General features: G+C 51.7%; 2 protein-coding genes across 2 annotated transcripts in view; one reads left to right on the top strand and one right to left on the bottom strand.

Annotated features, from left to right (window-relative positions):
• Window positions 1-565, top strand: part of CRTAC1 (cartilage acidic protein 1) — a 132,788-nt gene extending 132,223 nt beyond the window's left edge. Inside the window, exon 15 of the mRNA XM_029245573.1 lies at window positions 170-565. Coding sequence (XP_029101406.1) covers window positions 170-201 — 32 coding nt within the window. The 3' untranslated portion in view covers window positions 202-565. The remainder of the gene's footprint in view (window positions 1-169) is intronic.
• A 12,692-nt stretch (window positions 566-13,257) lies between these two features.
• Window positions 13,258-19,467, bottom strand: GOLGA7B (golgin A7 family member B). The gene is made up of 5 exons (XM_029244811.1): window positions 19,453-19,467; window positions 18,483-18,608; window positions 14,689-14,841; window positions 14,501-14,602; window positions 13,258-13,407 (listed from the first exon to the last, which is right to left on the bottom strand). The coding sequence occupies exons 1-5, from the start codon at window positions 19,465-19,467 to the stop codon at window positions 13,306-13,308; spliced, it is 498 nt and encodes a 165-aa protein (XP_029100644.1). The 3' UTR covers window positions 13,258-13,305.
• Window positions 19,468-19,710: the final 243 nt, after the last annotated feature.

Raw genomic sequence — 19,710 nt, 5'->3', positions numbered from 1 at the left:
GCCTGTCTCTCTCTCCATGCCCAGTAGATTCTGCTGCGCGCTCCCTCTGAAAGGACCGCGGGGGTGGCCATCTTTGAAAAGGGAAGTTTGGGAGATATTTGTGTCACCTTAGCTGTTTGTGAAGCTTTCTTTGCACGCTTTCTGAGAACGTGTTTTTTACCCCATCCAGCCTCCCTCACTCCTTCAGAAGAATCAAGATAGTCCTGTCTTTTCTGTATCCTCCAGTGTCATGAGCGGCTTATTTTGCCCTTAACAAAGATGGCTCCCAGACGGTTCCTTGCTCAGTTGATTATGTGCCGCATGTCTGCTGGTTTGGCCTATGCTGTTTCTGCTCTGTGGGCCCTGACTGCCTGTGGTAGAGAAAGCCATATTGGGGTTGGTGGTCATAATGGGAGAGGGAAAGGGTGGCCCTTTGGGACTCTTGATAAAAATGTTAAAATTTGAACTTGCGAAGTCTTCCAGCCTCTTTCTGGAGAAATCATGCCAATAAACTCTCTGCTGGGTGTTAGTGTCTAGCTAGTGAAAAAAAAAAATGTGTCTGAGGCAAGTAGAGCTGGTTGGAATGCTGAATTAGCAGCAGCCCTCCCATCACATGGCCCTTGGAAAGCAACTCATGAGATAGAGTGTCTGCCCCAGGCATAAGCAGTGGTTGGGTCTGTGCATCAGCGTTCACGTGTCAGGACTGGGGTTTGGGCCAGGTAAGGGATGTGGGATGAGCAAGGGACAGACATGGAGTGCTCTGAGGAAGTCACTTCTCCACTCTGGGCCTCAGTTTCCCTCATCTAAATGACAAGAGAGTTGAGCCTAAGGGCCCTTTCCTTTCTAAGACCCCCTTAATATGTGGCTGGACATAGGCATGGCTAGTGTCAGGTTACCCTGCTTTCTAGAAAGAACCTTGCAGTTTGGTCTCCCCTGAAATATTCTTGGAAACGTGGAAGCTCCTGGAAGCTTCACCTGTGGGAATGATGTAACACCTTAGAATACTTTCAGGACAAGCTTCAGTAGTGAAGGTGTGTTATAAATCACAGATCTATTCTTTATGGGGAGAAAAGGCACCCCAAGATATAATAAAATCACACTTAAGAATGCACCAAGCCTTTAAAAAATATATTTAACAAAAAAACTACCATTTTCTGATATAATAATAATATGCCCATAAATCACAAACTATTAATTCCTCATAGCTAGGGCTGTTTTTACACTCGGAATAGGAGCTTAAATGAAAAGTTTTAAAATAACAACAGCTACAGTTTCACAGAAAAGGTACACCCACTTCAAAATCGCTCCACTTCTGGGAAGCCCACTCCTGTGTGTTGACATGGAATTAAAGATCTGAAAGGGCCCCAGAGATGAGGCTCCAGAGAGATGAAGTGATCTGCCCAAGGTCACGAGCCAGCTGGTCCCCGAGCCAAAGCTGGAGCCCTCTGCCACCACCGCATCTTGTCAGGGGGGTAACAGACAGCGCTGTCCCCATTCACACTATTCCCTCGTCATTCTGGAAGATGCTGCCTTTTTAGAAAAGAACAAGTGGATCTAAGATAGTGAGATAAGTAAAACCCAAAGCCCACAGAGGTTATGGTTCCAAATGCAATGGTAAATAACAAGATAACAGTGTCCACTGATTGGCTGCACACACAACACGAGAAATAAGGGCTAAGACAGCTAGTGTGACAGCCTGACAAGGACATCAGGAGATCCGAGGTGACAGCAAACTTCAGAAGATGCCTTATAAGTAATAACCGTGAATTCCTGCACACTGAGTTTCTTATAACTGGGTATATTTGTGTGGTTTTACCCTACTTGGTGGGTGGGGCCAGATGAGTTAAAAGAGGAGTTCGGAATCCCTCCAGCTGCTAAGAGCACAACTGCAGTATCCTGACTCCAGGGTAAGAAGGCTTTCCGTTAGATTCATTCTTTCATTCATTCAGTCTTTCAACAAATATTGGTTGAGCACCTATTATGTGCCAGGTACTGAGCTAGGCTCTGGGCATGCAATGGTAAGTGAAGGTGACATGGTTGCTGTCCCAATATTGCCGTCCTCCAGCCAGATGGAAGAGCCCAGGGCACGGGATGGGAATGGGACTCAGAGAGGCTTTCTAAAAAGTCTAGCTAAATTCTTGGATTGCTGTACCAGAAAGCTAGCTCTCTGCATTCGTTCATATATTTATTCAACAAGCATTTATTGAGAACCTCCCTCCCGTGTGACAAGCACTGGGTCCCTCCCATGAGGACTGTGACAATGAGGGCGTCAAGTTCCCTGACCCAAAGATGCTTGTGTTGGAAGAAATACGAGGCTGAAGATACAGAGCACAGGCAGGTACTGAACCAACTCAGCATCACCTGCCCCCAAAGAACAGACCTCCCCAGTGGGCCAGGAGCCCAGGCTTTCCAAGCCCAATGCCTCAGTCCAGTGTGTTTACTGGCCTGTGCTGAAGAGCCGCACCCAAGCTAGCCAGGCTCAACGTCACTTTTTCTTCTAATTCGTCTTGCCCTGAGGCCCCTGGGCGCCCAAAGCCTTGCCTTTCCCTTCTGAGCACAGACAATACAGTCTTTTCTTTGTCTGCTAGCCCCACTCAGGCTCCTGAAATCTTTGTTGGCTTCTGCTGGACCTGAGTTTGTAACAGAAATAGCAAATGCCTTCAGGGGCTGACAAGTAATAGAATGGGCTAGAAGGGATTATGCAAATGGAGAGCTGGAGCCGCTGAAGGGGGAGCCTTTACTCCTGCAGAGCAGGAAGATGGGCCAGCATGGCCAGAACTTCCCATTTTTCAAGAAAAGCCACGTAATAATAATACCATTTTTACTCTGCCCAAGAATGCTCCTCTTCCCAGGAATGTACCCCTTAAAATGACGATAATAGCTTCCATTTAGTGAGCTCAGCATGTCTGGGTCAGCTCTAAACTAGATAAGAATCAACTTGTTGAATCCTCACAACAATCCCCGGAGGAAAGTGCTGTAATCATCCCAGTTTTACCGAGACACATGCTGCTGGAAGGGGACGGAGGAAGGACTCTGTCAGGGCAGTCTGTCCCCAGCCTGTGCTCTCCCTTCTCCATTCGGGCTGGCTGGCTGGTTACACAAAAGCACCGTCTCTCACGCTGCCCAGGGTCAAGGGGTGGGTTGGGTAGAAGAAATGGAGTCCCTGGAGGCCCAGGATCTGAGACAGTCTCCCCACAGTGACATTCAAGCTGCGAGAAGAAATGGCAGTACAGAATTGTGAATCACCCACGTGACCTCTTCAGGCATCTACTCAGCTGCCAGCCCTGTTCTGGGGAGGTGCCATTCTGAGGGCCAGGAGTTTGATTTTGTGTCACTCTGGCTGCTATGGCCCCCTCCCAGGGTCTGGGCATCGCACCCTGACCGGCGCCTGCCACTGGACTGCAGCTCAAGCAGGGGTTCCGCTCCCGCCTCTGAACAGGACCCTTGGTCATCATTCCAGAGTCACATGGAGACAGGAGGACGAATGCTTCTTTTTCTCAGGGAGCCAGCTGGGTTTTTCCAGCAGATTCCAGAATGATACCCCTCGTCAGACTCTCAGCCCAGGAGGCAAGCCTAGTCCCTCCCCTTCTCTCCCTCCCCGGGGTCAGCCATCATCTCTCTCCTCTGGTGTGGACCAGACCCCAGCCACGTCCTGTCAGGGGCTGATGTTGCATCTCCTTAACAACAGGCACATCCTAGGAGGAGGAGGAAGGAGGGCGAGAGAACACAGGCTGGTTAACTCCACAGATAATGCCAACCCCCTCCTTCAGCGCTTGTTGTCTGAAGTGGCCGAAGGGTAGGCCATCAGAGAGCAGTGAGAAGCAAGAAGAAAAAACCCTCCTCGGGGAAGGGAGCTAACATTTACAGAATGCCTGCCGTGTGCCAAAACTGTACATCTCCATTAATCCCCAAGCCCATCCTACGGGATAAATGCTATTATTCTACTTTATGACCAGAGAAACTGAGGCTTAGAAACAATGAGTTACCCAAGGTCACACGGCTAGTTAAGTAACTGACACCTGGGCAGATTACTTAACCAGGTATCACTCGGCATACGCTGGACACCAACTATGTGCCAGGCATGGTTCTAGTGGCTTGGAATGTACATCTGTGAACATCACCGGCAAAGATTCCTGAAAGCCCTGGTGACATATGGCAGGCACTAAACAACATAATAAGTAAAGTATATAGTATGTTACAAGTTAGGTGGGAAGGAGGAAGCAGCATTAAGGCAAATCAGGAGCGCTGAGATAGGCAGAATGCCATTCTAAATAGGGTGGCTCAGGGTAGGCCTTGCTGAGAAAGAGGTATTTGAGGTAGGTGAGCTGTTTTGAGCCTCAGTTTTCTTATCTGTAAAATGGGGATAATACCTACCACATAAAGTTTTTACATTAAACAAGATGATATAAGATACTTGACATAGGGCCGGCCTGGCACCTAGTAAGCCCTCAATAAATCAGAAATGTTATCAATATTACTAAGTAGCAAAGTTCAGGATGGAGCCTAGATCTATTCAGTGCCAAATCTCATGAGGCTCCCAGCACAGCCTGCCATGGCCCAGGTCACTGGGGGCCCGCAGTGTGGGAGATTTGGAGGACATTGGCCACCCACAGGGAGCTGAAGCAATCTCAGGACCGAAAATGGCCATGAGGGAGCAGACCAAACCTTCCCGGGGCCTGGGCTGTGCTGAAGTGTTCAACTTAGTTCTCACGAGGTGCCATTTCCCAAGAAAATACTCATAAAATGTGGTAAACCCAGCAGGGAGGGCATGGCACTGACTGAGCTGCACAGAGCAGGAGTCACCAGGAGCTAGTGAACTGGCCCAGGGATTCGCCCCCGACCAGCACAGAATCCTAGATCATTAAACACAGAGGCACCTGAGACGTCATCTAGTTCTGCCCCATCCTTCTCAGATGTGGAAACGGAGGCCCCAAAATGAGCAGTGACTTTCCTGAGGGCCACAGCCTAATTGGGAATCTGACTCCTGCCTGGGACTCCTTGCCTCACTCTGCCTCCTTCTCCAGAAAACTCAAAGTATTTCAGAAGCACAGCTGCATCAAGCATTTTAGAAATATGAGGGCCAGTGCTTGTCCTTTCTATCCTGCTGACACAGAATCAAAGTCAGGGGAAGTGCCCACCAAGTGAATCCAGGCACCGTGCTTGGACCGTGGAACACAGCCAGGACGAGAGAGCCAGGGGGAGGTACCAGGTGCCGAGAGGGTCCCGATCAGCTGAGAGAGGGGAGGCTGCAGACAGGGTCAGGAGCACAGGGGATGAGGCTGGGGACAGAAGGAGAATCTGTGTCACCCCTTCCCAGGAAGTCCTGCCCAGAATCTCATGACCTCAGCATGCCTGCCCACCTGCCTTCCAGAAGGGGCCCAGAATAATTCCCGTAAAGGTAACTCATTGTCCTTCTTCAAGGCCAGACCCAGAGAAGTCACGAAGGATTTATCCCCCAGAATCATTTAACACCCCCCGCAAAAAGATCTAAGGGCTGACTCTCCTCGCCCAGCCCAGCCCTGCGTGCGGAGTTCTGGGGGAGGGACAAAAGCACAGTCACGTTCCCAGACTGCTGGTGGGGACAAGCAGAGGGACACGCTTAGGCCGAAGGGAGGAAAGCAAATCCCACATATACCTTCTCTGCACTTTCCAGTCCCCAAGCTCAAGATGTATAGGCCTTGAAGACAGACACAAAGAGGACAGAGGGAGAAGGAAGCCGGGAGCTCGCAAAGCTTCACCCAGGGCAGAAGGTGTCTCGTGTGTCAAAGACCACATTCTTTCTTACAGAGCTGATCCCCAAACCCTGCAGCCCTCCCTCCCTCCTTCTTTCCTTCCATCTCTCCTTAAAATTCTCTCTTCACCCTGAGACTATGGGATCAGATGGACTCAGGCTTGAATCCCAGGCACCCCACCAACGCACTCCGCAGTGGCCTTAAACAAGCGGCTTCACCTCTCCGAGACTCGTTTCTTCATCCACTGCAAATGGAGGCATAACCTCGTAGAGCTTTTGTGAGGCTTCGTCGAGATAGAGCGTATAAGGTGCTCAGTACACTGCCCAGATCGTTAAAATGCAGATATTATTATGAAATCTGTTCCAGGCCCTTTAACCTCCTGCTTTCACTTCTAGCAGTGCCTGATTTTACAACAATCCATAAGTCATTAACTGGGGCGATGTTAGACCTATAAGAATCTTTCCCAACAAGACACAGCCATCACTCACAGTTATAAATGTGGAGTTCATTTGGGGACCGGCCTACACAGCATCTTCCCTTTGAAGAGCTCCAGTCCCGTGTTTAGACCTGCACTGGGGAGCACAGGGCCAACCAGTATCCATCCATTCACCTGCTTCTCCACGGTCTGCGAGCATCCGTCTCAAGCCAGGCAGCCCTCTCCCTCACCTCTGATCCATCAGTCATCTCCCTATACACATCTTCTCTGTATCCAACTACTTATCCGTCCGTCCATCCACCTATCCATCCACCCATGGTACTTCACCCTCTAGGACCCCAGGGCCAGACTTTCTGGGCCAAGCACTCAGCCCCACAAGGATTTACCACCTCAAAGTAATGGTGCCCAGGCAGGGGCTGAGTAGGGTCAGGATGTACACTTCCTCCCCTTCCCTCCCCTCCCAGGTGGAGATCATGAGCAGAGCCACAAGATCACGGCCAGGGCAACATTATTAAAGCTGCCTAGTGCAGGGGATGGCCTGGGGTCACCATTTAATTCAGTTACTCGGTGACCACTTACCTGTCTGTGTCTGCGTCTGCCTAAGCTGCTTCTCAGTGGCACGTTGCCCCAGGGGCCTGAGGACCTCATGTCTGTATGTTCTTGTCTCTTCCTGCCAGCCTGTGATGGGCTGCACTTCTCGTTCACCTGCCAAGGGTGAGGCACTGCACCAGGCACTTGGGGTGGGGGAGGGAGGTGGTAGAAATAAGTAAGACAAGATCCCCGCCCCCCCCCCCAGAGTTCAAGGGGAACTGGGACAGGAGGAAGGCCATCCCCACCACAAGGTCTTGTAAGCTGTGTATAACATTTCCCCTTCCAGGGCCTTGCTCAGCACAGCTCTCAGGTGGTAGCTGGTCCGCAATCACTTTTCCATTACAGAAATCGATAACTTGAATTACTCCAAAATAACCAGCCCCTTCGTGCCCCTGCAAATCTAATTTTTCTGCGTCTGCATTTGCCCACATGCTTCTCTCTGAGCCTGAAATCTGTCTTCATGAGTCAATCCAGGCAGAACGGAACCTTTTGTCTAACTGTGACACACAGTAACAGAATAAGAGACGGATTTGGGATCGGAGACTTAGGTTCAAGCTTTCGCTCCGACACTAACTAGCTGTGGGCGCTCGTGAAGCCACTTAACCATCTAATTTCCTCATCTATAAAATGAGAATTCAAATATAACCACCCACAAGAGCGTTAAAGAGCACAATGGGATAATACTGTACAGGAGCTCCTCGCATATATTAGGGGATCAGTGAACCCTCGGATTTTGCTTGTTCTATGCAAGAACCTGGAACCTGGCTATAAATCTACATCATGAGGCCACAGTATAATGAGATCCTAGTGTAACTCCAGCAATAACAATACCTTACATTGGAGAAACAGATTATCATTTACAAAGATGCCTTCTCACAACGCTTGTCATTCTGCAAATGACAAGCTAAGACTCAGTGTGGTTAAGCAATTGACCAGGGGTCTGCGGACCCGTGCAGCTTTCTGACCCCCTCCATACCCTTCCACCTCCTCCATCATCCCTGTCAAAACCACGAGTCCCTGTGCAGCTCTGGGACGCTAAGTTCTGCTGTCCAGCAGATGCTGAGGTGACAGCCCTTTAAATAGCCTCTTAGAGGAAGAGCTGTGCTCACAGCACAATCTGCTCTCAGTGCCGCCGGGAGAATAAATCCTCCCAAAGTCGCCTGAGAAGCGTTCTGTGGAAACCTCGGAAGGACTTTGAAAGGAGGGAAAGAACACCTATTTCATGCCAGGCACATTCGTGGCCAGCTTCTCACCGGCTCCTCAAAACCAGTTGTTCTTAACCTTTTGGGGGGGTCACATACCCCTTTAAGAATCTGCTGAAAGCTGTGGATTCTCTTCCCCAGTTAAAGGTACATCGTTCTGCGTACAAGGGCAAGGGGTCAAGATTAAGAGCTCCTGGCATAAACCTGGGCTGTTCTAAGATTTCCTTAGGTACCAGGGACCTTCTTTTTTAAGTGCCCCACCCCTCATCATATCAAACATTTCCGTATACATCCGCAACTCGCACTAAATCACACACTCACACACACACACACACACACACACACACCTCGAGTTAAATTGCAGTTGACTGTTTGACAATGTTACATTTTGTAGATATGTAATAAAACATTAATTTCAGTTTTGTGCTTTTCCTATTTTGAAGCCAATGAACTTTCTTGGTAAATTTCATTGAAATGTATCATACTTGTAGAAAATATGCAAATCTTAAGTGTACAGCTCCATGAATGCTCTGAACGTGAGCACACCTATGTAACTGCTGGAGAAACAGCTCATCAGGAGTCCCCAGAAGCTCCCAGGCCCCCTTCCACTCGCTGCCCCCCACCCCAGGGCAGCCGCTATCCTGACTGCTAACACCATAGATTAGTTCTGCCTGTATTAGAACGTGTTATACGTGCAATCATAGAGTTCATACTCATTTTGTGTCTGGCTGAATTCATGGAACCGATCAACTTTTCCATTCAGGTCTCAGATATCTTCAGAGACCTGTGAAAAGCTCATAGGCTCTAGGTACCGTCGAAACCAGGGGTTCTCAACCTTGCCTTCGCTCTAGAATCTCTAGGGGAAATTTTAAAACTCCTGATGCCCAGGCTGCACCCCAGAACAATGAAATCAGAATCCCTGGGGACAGGACCAGGCATCAGTGGTTTTTCTTGCTCCCCAGGTAACTTTGATTACGACCAAGGATGAGAAGCACTTGTCTAGGCAATTCTGTAAAGTACTAGTATCCCGATTTTACAGCTGGGGAAACTAAAGCTCCAGGTCTTTCCACCATATGCAACTGTCATGAAGCCGGAGCTCCAATTTAGGTCTGACTTGGGGCGCTCTTTGCATTGCCTTCACCCATGGTGAACAGTAAAGCCAAAACCAGGTGTGGGTGCCTCCTGCCAGACACCTCGTCACTGTAAGTCCTTCCAGAGCTATGGAGAAGGGAGGTCATGTTTCCCAGGCTGCAAGACCCCCAGGAGAAAGGCGGCACCCCGGTGGCTGGCCATAGGGAGAAAGAGTCACCACAGACTGGACTCCATCTTTGCCCCACGCCACTCTGGAAGTCCCAGAAAAGTCCTTGCAGGTGGGAGCAGCTGCTTGTTTGGGGGTCGCGGAGAAGTTTCCCAGCCGCTGAGATGCTCTGGCCCGATCTGCTTTGATTTGGGGGTGCAGTGCAAGATGCCACCACTCGGTGGCACCATGAGCTTCTGTAAACCCTTTGGTTTTCACACACACCCCTGCCTTTGGCCAAAGGAAGCCAGAAAGCGGAGTCAGGGTACAGTGATGGGGGAGCAGCAGCCCAGAGCTGCCTGAGGGTTCCTCTGCTCCTGGGGCCTGATGGGGCCTGTCTCTGGCTGGCAAGGAGGTTGCAGGGATATGGCTGCCACTTCCCCCATAACTAAGCCAGCAGAGGAAAGCCAGGCAGAGAAGCCACGCCTCAGCCGGCTTCTCCCCTCACTGCCCTTCACCAAGCTGCCCCTGTGGGCCCCGCACGCCCATGAGGAGCCCAACCACCCACACTCCCGTGATGCCCTGGGCTTGAAGGTACCAGACCTCCCTTGGAGCCGAGGCACACCTCCAAGTCCTTCCCTGGGTTATCTGCCAAATCCTCACCCTAGGATGGCTGAGAGGGTCTCTGAAGCTGGTATACTCTTCCCCACAGTTTGGAGTCAGACTGTCTGGATTCAAAGCCAAGCTCTGCCACTTTCTAGTTGTATAGTTTTGGGCAAGTTACTTAACTTCTGTGAGCCTCAGTCTTTTCATCTGTAAAGTGGGAATAATAGTCCACACCACAGAGGGTCGTTGTGAGGATTGAATGATGAATTATGTAGAGTCTTAGCCTAGTGCCTGGCACATAGTCAGTGCTAAATAAATGTTAGCTACTATTGTTTGTTTATTATTACTAATAATAATAATGTTGCAAACAGGACAGACAAAATGAACCTACCTGCATGTTAAAGAACAGCCTCCATTGTGACAACCCACCCACACCCCAGGTTTCAGCAGAGTCAGCAAGTCCAGCTGCCCCTTAGAAGCAGAAAGTACAAACAGGGAAGAAACGTAGGGTCCTGTTCAGAGAGGGCCCCCCCCCAGACCCCCACCCAGAGGTGGAGCCATTGTTCCCATGGTCTGGTGGGATCCTTTCTTGTCCCACAGACCTGAATGTGTGACCCCGGCCATCCTACAGCCTCGGGCAACTTCCATTAGGGTGTCATCCCCAAAGTGTCAGAGTGAGCACTGGGTCAGGAGACAACCTTGGTTCTAAACCTGGCACTATCATCAACCAGCTGTGTGACCTAGGTCAAGAAACTCACCCTCTCTGGGCCTCCATTCTGCCTCACTTAGATGATCTTTAAATGTCCTCCCACATCTGTGCCACATGGTTTTAGCAAAGTATCTGGCACACAGTAGGTGCTCATTAAATGTTGTTTATTTTTATAAAAGCCAAGACACAGGGCTTCCCTGGTGGCGCAGTGGTTGAGAGTCTGCCTGCCGATGCAGGGGACACAGGTTCGTGCCCCGGTCCGAGAGGATCCCACATGCCGCGGAGCAGCTGGGCCCGTGAGTCGTGGCCGCTGAGCCTGCGCGTCTGGAGCCTAAGCTAAGACACAACTCTACTAGGTTCCAACACCCACATACTTTTCTTCAGAACTGAGTGACCTGTGTGATCCAACCCCGAACAGATATGAGCTCAAGAAATGGGTATTTATCTAATTAATCCATGACTTGATTTTTTTTTTTTGCGGTACGCGGGCCTCTCACTGCTGTGGCCTCTCCCGTTGCGGAGCACAGGCTCCGGACGCGCAGGCTCAGCGGCCATGGCTCACGGGCCCAGCCGCTCCGCGGCATGTGGGATCCTCCCTGACCGGGGCACGAACCTGTGTCCCCTGCATGGGCAGGCGGACTCTCAACCACTGCACCACCAGGGAAGCCCCGTGACTTGATTTTGACCTGGCTTTCAGTCTAACCTGTTCCCCCCACGTAAGGATCCCAGGGCCTCATAAAGCCTCCAGATTAGGGATGCAGAGTGTCTGCCTCCCACAAGACTGCAAGCTCCAAGACAGGGACCGTCCTGCCCATGTCAGGGCACTGCCTCTTCAGGAGCACACTCAGCCCTGCCTCCTCGCCATGGTCCTGGGGCACAGATCTGGCCTCCCACCACCGTGGGGGAGAGAAGCAGCACAGAGCCTCAAGCTAGGCAAGGCCTTTTATTGGAAAAAGAAATAATAAAGCAAAAGGCCACCACATCGCCTACGCCCAGCCCTCCCACAGGAGACGCACAGGTCAGCCCCAGCCATACGGTGGGCCAGGGTGGGTATAGGGGTAGGGGCTGTGCTGGAGCCCACTGGGCTGCAAGCTCACCCGGGGCATCCTTGGACCGGCACCCACTTAGGTTCAGGGGCTGGGCTGCCCTCTCCAGCTCTCTGGAACTTTCCTACACGCTGCTCCTGCATCCAAAAGAAAACCAGACCCCTCTTTGGTTCCAGAAAGCTACCTGGCTAGCTGGTCTTTCATATCCACTCTAGCACCTCCTGCCAGCTGAGGCAGGCAGTCTCCTTCTGTCCATCTTCAGGCACCAGGATGGGGCTGCTGGGTGTCGGCAGCCAGGGCCTCATTGGCTGGACACCCCTCTTTCCTTTCAAGAAAGGAATTTGCCTTTTCCCCTGCGGGTTAGCAGCTCCTTTGACCTTCCAAAGAAGCCTCACTTAAACAGCCTTAGGGAGCCCCGGAGCCTGGGCGGGCTGAATATGCAGTGTCCATGGCCCCGTTGCCTTGTCATGAGGGACTGAGAGGGGGACACGGAAGGCCCTGGAAGGTTGGCTCTGTTCTTCTAGAGCCCCAACTTCTTTTTTGTCAGAATGTACACAGTCAGAAGGTGGGGAGAACATTGCAGGTAGGGGAGAGGCCAGGAAGAAGAGCCACCTGGCAGCCCAGGCAAGGGGCAAGGGACATTAGGACATTTATTTACAGGGGGACAGGCTGGACCCACACAGAGAAGCAGCCAGACCGTGGTGCACGAAGATAAGACAGGATGCAGAGGGGGTCATTGGCCCAGCAGCCAAGGGGAACGTACAAGTGCACTCACATACATGCACACACGCATGTGTACACACACTCACACAAGTGCACTCACCATGCACACACCTGCCCTCACACACAGTACACACAGGTGCATTCATGCACATAGTGCACTCACATATGTGCACTTACACATGTGCCTGCGTGCACACACACTCATTCTCACACACGTGCAGGTTCTAATCTCAGGAAGTTGGCTCCAGTTCTGGCGGTTAAACCCCCCAAGGCTACATCTCTCTATGAGGCATTTCTCTAGACCCCCATATAACCTCCCAGAGCCCCAGGCCATGTGCCCCACCACCTGCACCTGGTGGCCTGCGAAGTCGCAGGACTTGGACGCTTCTTGGCAAGGCTAAGATGACCTCCAGGCTCTGGGTGGAGGACAGGGACACCATGAGTCTAGAAGAGGTCAGGAGGGGGCTGAAGAGCTCCCCACTGCAGCGCCCATAGGCTGACCACTCCTGTCTCCCCAGACCTTGAATTCGGTGGAGGCAGGGTCACAGACAGGCAGAGGCCCCGTGGTGGCATCAGAAAGAGCAGACACTGGGAGACGGCCATGGGGAGCAGGGCCCTGATGGAGGGAGTCCTGGTGGATGCGGGATTTGGGGTGAGGAATCGTGCAGGATGGGAATTCTCTACGTGACAGACCTGGATCCTCTTCTGGGGTGTTGGGAGGGGAGCTGCAGAAGAGAGGGGCTGTCCAAATTGTGTTGTCCTCACCCCAGCCTCCCCCTGGAAAACCTGCCTCTGTGTGACCCAGACCAGCCCCATCGGGTAAGAGCCAGGTCAGGAAGTGGACCGTCCTGCCAGGGGGCGAGGGGCAGGGGGCGCCGTTGATGGCCCGCAGGCAACACTGGGCGGGTCACCCTCCCTCCTGCCCTGGGCAGCAGGGTGGGCCCAGAGAACGACTCAGAAGCGGGTGCTCTGGTAGCGTAGCCGCCACAGGTCTGCAGGGCCCTCAGTCCAGTCGTACACCTCCCTGCAGGGACTCTCGGCCAGTCACCGGCCACCCGCCCCGCCGCTGCTGCTGCCGCTGCCACTGCTACTGCCACTGCTGGAGCTGCCACTGCTGCACCGGTCCTCGTAGATGGAGATCTCGATCTGGGGCGGTGTTAAGGAGGGATGCAAGCGGACAGGAACTGGCTGATGGAGGCCAGCAGGGAAGCGGGAGGCAGAGCTGGTGCTGGTTCCCAGACAGGAAGGACTCAGAGGCCCGGGGAGCCAGACCCGAGCCCCTCCTCGCACCTGCGCTCACTCAGTTCAGATGCTCCTGCCCGCAGCCAAGACCAGGAGCTTGCATTCTAGTGCGTCTAATCGCTGTGTCCCAGGCTGGGGATGTGCCCAAGAGGGGGTGGTACTGCACAGGAAGTGTGAGGACTTGGGTGTCCTGAGTTCAGATCTCAGCTCACCCATCTCATCTGTAAAATGGGGATAATAATAGAATCTTGGGGTTACTGCAAGGATTAAATGAAATAAAACATGTAATGCACAATGCCTGGCACATAGTAAAGTCGCAAAGACGAGAAGAGGCTGTCCCTGGGCTTTGTAAGCATGAGATTCTGGGATTTGCATTTTCTTTATTCTTTTCCTGTCAGTTTTCCAGTAAAAGTTATTTTTAAACAATTCTACCCTCTGCTGCTGACTGGGGGGCAGGATGTATGTACACCTTGACCAGGTGGAGTGAGCAGACCTATAACCCTCTGGAACGCCAGCCTCCCACCGAGACCTCACTTTTCTCATCTGCGAAAGGGCAACAACAGGACCTGCTCATTGAACGGGCTTCAATGAGGGTTACATGCAAGAGCATTGACGAGTGGGCCTGAGCTCAGATCCTGGCTCTGGTGGTCACCAGCTGGGCGGCCCTGAGCCAGGGTCAGCTACAAAGGCAATAAGAAGAGTTAGCCACTTTATAGGGGTCTTATGAGAAGTACATGGATTCATATTTTCACAGCACTTACTATGATATCTGGCATGTATTAAGCACTGATTAAATGCAGCTCAATAAAAGCGAAGCCTAAAATGCACAAACAGCACTAACTTGGGGTGGAGGCAGGGGCCGATGACCAGGGGTGTGGGGAACCCTGGGAACTCCCTGAACAGAGGCCCCGAAGGTGGTCCCATCTCCCAGCAGCCTCACCAGGGGCCCACTGGCCGGCAGCTCTGTGCCCTCGCACGGAACAGCTGGAAAGGATACAACCCTCATCCCACGCTCCACGGGGTCTGTGAGCAGGAGACCTCGGGGGGCAAAGACCTTCTCGTTTTGCTCCTGGATGTATCGGGAGATCTTCTTGAGGACCTGCAAGGACAGGGACCAGTTGAGGATGAGGGTGGAGCACAGGAGCCCTGGGGGAAGGGATGCGGGGCTGTGGGGGAAGGAACCACCTTCTCATAGTGGGTCTCCATGCAGAGGAAGATGAAGTAGGCCGTGGCACAGGCCAGGCAGCCCTCGAGGTAAGAGCTGCCCCCAATCTTCTCCGCCTCTGCGTAGAAGCTGTTGAGGGTCTTCACAGTCTCCTCAAAGAGCTGCCGCTCGATCTGGAGGGAGAGAGGGACAGGGAGCCAGGCCCAGGTCAGCCTCCCTGGAGGTGGCAGTGGTGGGCCCGCACCAGCGTTGGGGTTGGCGGCACACAGGGAAGACCGGTGAGGCTGCAGGAGCGCATGGAGCGCCACACAGGGAGTCAGGAAACCTGGGGTCCAGTCCAGACTTGGCCATCAGCTAGCTGTGTGACCTTGGACTGATGACTTAACCACTCTCACCTCAGTTTCCACATCTGTAAAATGGGAGTAAGAATGACTACTTGACCTCCCTTGGAAACAGAAAATTCCCATGAAATCCAAGATGTGAACATTTTCTGCAGCGGATCAGGCAGGAATTCCAGTGACTTTGCCACACACACACACACACACACACACACACACACACACACACACCATTGTGATGGCTGTGAGAGGGCTCAGGACCTGATTAGTAGGGGCTCTCCACGTTTGGAGAGCATGAGACTGATTGGGTAAGACCTCAGGAGTGTCTTTCCAGGAGGAGGCACTTCCTCCCAGTTAAGAGGTCACCCAGGGGACTTCCCTCTTGGTGCAGTGGTTGAGAATCCGCCTGCCAATGCAGGGGACACGGGTTCGAGCCCTGGTCCGGGAAGATCCCACATGCCACGGAGCAACTGAGCCCATGCGCTATGACTACTGAGCCTGCACTCTACAGCCCATGAGCCACAACTACTGAGCCCATGTGCCAGAACTACTGAAGCCCTCGCGCCTAGAGCCCGTGCTCCGCAACAAGAGAAGCCACCACAATGAGAAGCCCGGGCACCACAACGAAGAGTAGCCCCCACTCGCTGCAACTAGAGAAAGCCCACACGCATCAACAAAGATCCAACGCAGCCAAAAATTAATTAATTAATTACTTAAAAAAGAAAACAACAGGTCACCCAGAACAGGACAGCCCCATGCATTTGGACAACTGAGAAGCTATCCTGCCTGCATCCATAACCATAATAGCTAATATTCATTAGGCACGTTCTCTGTGCCAGGCACTTTTTATGTATTCTTTCATTTAACCCTCATAACAATCCTATCAGAGAAGTACGACTCCCACCCCCATTTTACAGGGGAAGCCTGATGGAAGCTCTGCTCTGTCGTCCAGACCACCATCATCTCTGACCTCTTTAAGTGGTCTCCCTGCCCCCAGCCCTGTCAAGGGAGACTGTTAAAGTCAGATCATGTCATAACTCTGATCAAGAGCTTCCCAAGTCCCCATCTCTCTCCAAGTAAAATCCAAGGAGTCCTTACATGCCTGTGAGGCCCTCCAGGGCCCGGCCCTGTAACTCCTCTGATCCCATCTCTTATTCTCTTGACTCCAGCCACACCGACTGCCCACTGCTTCCTGAAAAGGCCGCAGGTCCTTTGGGCCTGTGCCCTCAGCTGCAGTACTTTTCCCCAGACACCCCCTGCCCTGGCTCTTCCCTTACTTCCGCTTAGGTCTCGCCTTATCTGACAGCACCCCGCGTCCTCTGCCCAGCTCCCCATTTGTACTTGACCTCCTCTCTTATATTTCCAGTATTTGTTACCACCTACATATTTTCTTGTTGTTTTTTAAATTTTTTTGTATCCTCTAATAGAAAATAAGGTCCATGTGTTCACTCCTACATCTCCAGTGCCCAATACATTGCAGGCGCCTAATAAATACTTGCTGAATGCTGCATGAACTTGGCCAAGTTTACACAGCTCTGACCCGAGTCTGTGCCCTTCACCATGCAGCCCTCCACTGGAGCCTGGAGTGGAAGGTCATGCTCCAAACTCAGTAGGTATCAGAGTGTCTCTCATCCCATTTTTTACATTCTTTAAGCACCCCCCTCCCCCTCTCACCCCCACAGGACCAGAACTGCCCATCACATAAGATTAGGGACCTCCCATTCCTGTCTAGAACAAAAGCTCTCCCCCCAAATAGTCAGAAGCTTTGGGGTTCCCAGCCACTACTTCTATAAAGATCTGGAGTGAACATATAGAGAAAATTATGTCCATCCTGTCTGGGACCCAAGCCCTGCTGCTGTATCTCAGGGATCACCCCCGCCCCAAAGGACAGGCATGCTAAGATGAGGAGATCTACATGGCTCCCCAAAAGCTGTTTAGGGGTCAGATCAGCAAAGGCCACCCCTGCCCCACCCTCCCAAACTCATTCAAATCTGCCTGGACTGCTGAATGAAAGGTCATGGTCCTTCTTCTGCCCTCCCCCAACCCCAGGCCAGTTCTAAGGGGGCCTGGGGTGAGGGCTACATACACCCAGGACCAGGAGCAAAACTCAGCAGAACAAGCTGATGCCTTGCAAGGGGCCAGTGGTCCATGAAACAACCAAGTAGCTGAGGTGGAGCGGGAGGCTGTGGGCAGAGCCCTTGGTTGACGGCCTCTGATGCCACCAGCAGACCCTGTGATGGAGCATCAGGCTCTCCCCTCCGTCCGAGGTGGGGAGAAGGAGGGAAAAGCACCCTCCAGCCCTTCCTCCAGGTCTCTAAGCTTTCCCTGCCAAGACTCTGATCACCCAGGCACCAAGGAAACAGGAGTCCTGTGAAAAAGCAGAGAGTCGGACACCAAGGCCCTTTCGGCCCTCAGTCAGCTTGGCACGTCACTTCCTCTTCCTGGCCCTGAGTTTCCTCTCTTAAATGAGAGGATGAACTAATGCAATGCTTCCCAAACATTTATGCACATATGAATAACTTCAGGATCTGGTTAAAATGCAAATTCTGACTCAGTAGATCCAGGGTGGAGCCTGAGATTCTGTGTTTCCAGGGGACGTTGACGTTGCCTGTTTTGGTTCAAGGGCTTAGTTGTTCTCAATTGTGGTACACACTAAAATCACCTGAGCAGCTTTTGAAACATAGGCATACTCAGGTCTCACCTCCAGGAGATTCTGATTCAAATGGTCTGAGAAGCGAGAGGGTGGTTCCAAGCAGCAAGGACTACCACTGTCCTATTCTACCCAAGCTGACGCCCTGCAAGGTTTTCTCAAAAGCTCCCAGGTGATTCTAACGGGCAGCCCAGCATGAGACTCATTGTACTAGGAGACCAGAGATTCTCAAAGTGGGATCTGTGAATCACCCAGTTCCACATCACCTGGGGATTCCTCATTAAAAATTAAGATCCTCAGCCCCGGACGCACAGTGGAACCACCCAGGGAAATTTAAAGCAATGCTGATGCCTGGGCCCCAGTCCCAGACACTCTGATTTAATTGATCTTGGGTGTGGGCTGGGCATTGGGATTTTTTTAAGCTCCCCAGGAAATTCTAATGTGCAGCTGGGGTTGAGAAGTGTTTCTAAAAAGAGATTCCTGAACCCAGTCCTGCAACTGAGTCAGCATCTCTGACGACACCTAGTATCATCCAATAAGCAAATTCCAATAAGACCCAGGAATTTGCATTTGTTTGACAAGCTCTCTAGGTGATTCTCTGAAATTTGAGAGCCACTGAACTAGAAAATCTCTGAGGTGTTTCAGCTCTAACTTTCTAGAAGGTGACAGCAAGACAGTGTTAAGGACATTATTTAGTTCTTCCACCTGAAGTGGCTGAGCAAGTTGTTTCCTATAGTATTTTTTTCTTGGAAAAATATACCTATTCTAATAAGCCCCTCAGTTCCATCATAGTCTATGATCCAACTTTAGGAAAAGACATCCTTACCCGGCTGTCCAGCTCTGGGGGGAATTTGGTCTGGAACTGACAGATGGTCCCATCGCTGTAGTCTCTCTGGATAAAGACCTTGGTGGCCAGCGAGGCACTTCGCCGGAGCTCCTGCAGATTGTGGACCTGGGGAGACGTTCAGGAGACACGCACTCAAGGTGATCATCCTTCTAGGTTTGTCCAAGACTGAGGGGTTTATTGGGGTGTGGGCCTTTCATTGCTAAAGTCAGGAAAGTTCCCAGCAAACCAGGACAACTTGTCCACCCCACAAATGTTCAAGGAAGGTTGCGGGAAACAGGCTTGTTGAGTTTACTCCAGAAGATGCCTCTAGCTATCCCAGAAAGATCTAGAAAAATCCTTAAGCAGAGCCAAAGCTGAGCCAAAGTGAGAGTTTCTGGAACCACCAACAGAGCCAGGAACAAATTTTAACGAGAGGAAAACACTTCCTGGTGGCTAGCCCAGATCCTCTCTCTCTCTCTCTCTCTCTCTCTCTCTCTTGCTCTCTCACTCTCTCGCTCTCTCTCTCTCTCTCTCTCTCTCTCACACACACACACACACACACACACACACACACACATGCATGGTGGGGTCTTTCACTCTTTCATTCATTCAGCAAGTATCAAATGTTCACAGCTTGTCAGGCTGTGGCTTGGGGACCCCAGCACTGGACAAGACTGATGCCTCGGACCCATCCCGCCTAGTAGAGCTGACAGGGTTGCTTGTGGGGCAGAGGAAGATGTGATGCGCCCATGAACTCAGAGGGAGACGGGTTCAGGCCAGGTTATGGCTTAAGTCAGAGACACCACAGATTGTTTCCACGTCCAGCACGTCTCATCACAGGAAAGAAGGGGCCCATAGACGTCCAAATTTCCCAGAGAAAATTGTGGATAAAGTGGGCTGAGGCCAGAAAATGAAGAAATCTCCTGCCCTTGTAGGAAGGAGTGGGGTGACTTCTGTTCCTTGTCCACACCTGCAAACTTGACATTGACACAGACTCTAGCATTTCAGAGAAGTGGGCTCAATTCCACGGAAGAACTGGGCCTCTTTCTTCCACTTCCAGCCTCCATCACCCACATTTGAGACAAGCTTCCCACTGGGTGAAATATTCCAGACATTGGAACCACGTGGAGCCCAAGCCCCAAAGGCAGAGTGAACACAGCCAGTTCATCCCGTGTAATTAAGGTGAATCCATTCAGTCACTCAGCTTTCATTTATTGAGTCCCTACTA

The sequence above is a fragment of the Monodon monoceros genome, unplaced genomic scaffold (genome assembly GCF_005190385.1).
Source record: "Monodon monoceros isolate NGI ecotype Baffin Bay Population unplaced genomic scaffold, NGI_Narwhal_1 Super_Scaffold_4, whole genome shotgun sequence".
In the NCBI taxonomy this organism is placed as follows: Eukaryota; Metazoa; Chordata; class Mammalia; order Artiodactyla; family Monodontidae; genus Monodon; species Monodon monoceros.
This window is presented reverse-complemented; position numbering and strand designations above follow the sequence as displayed.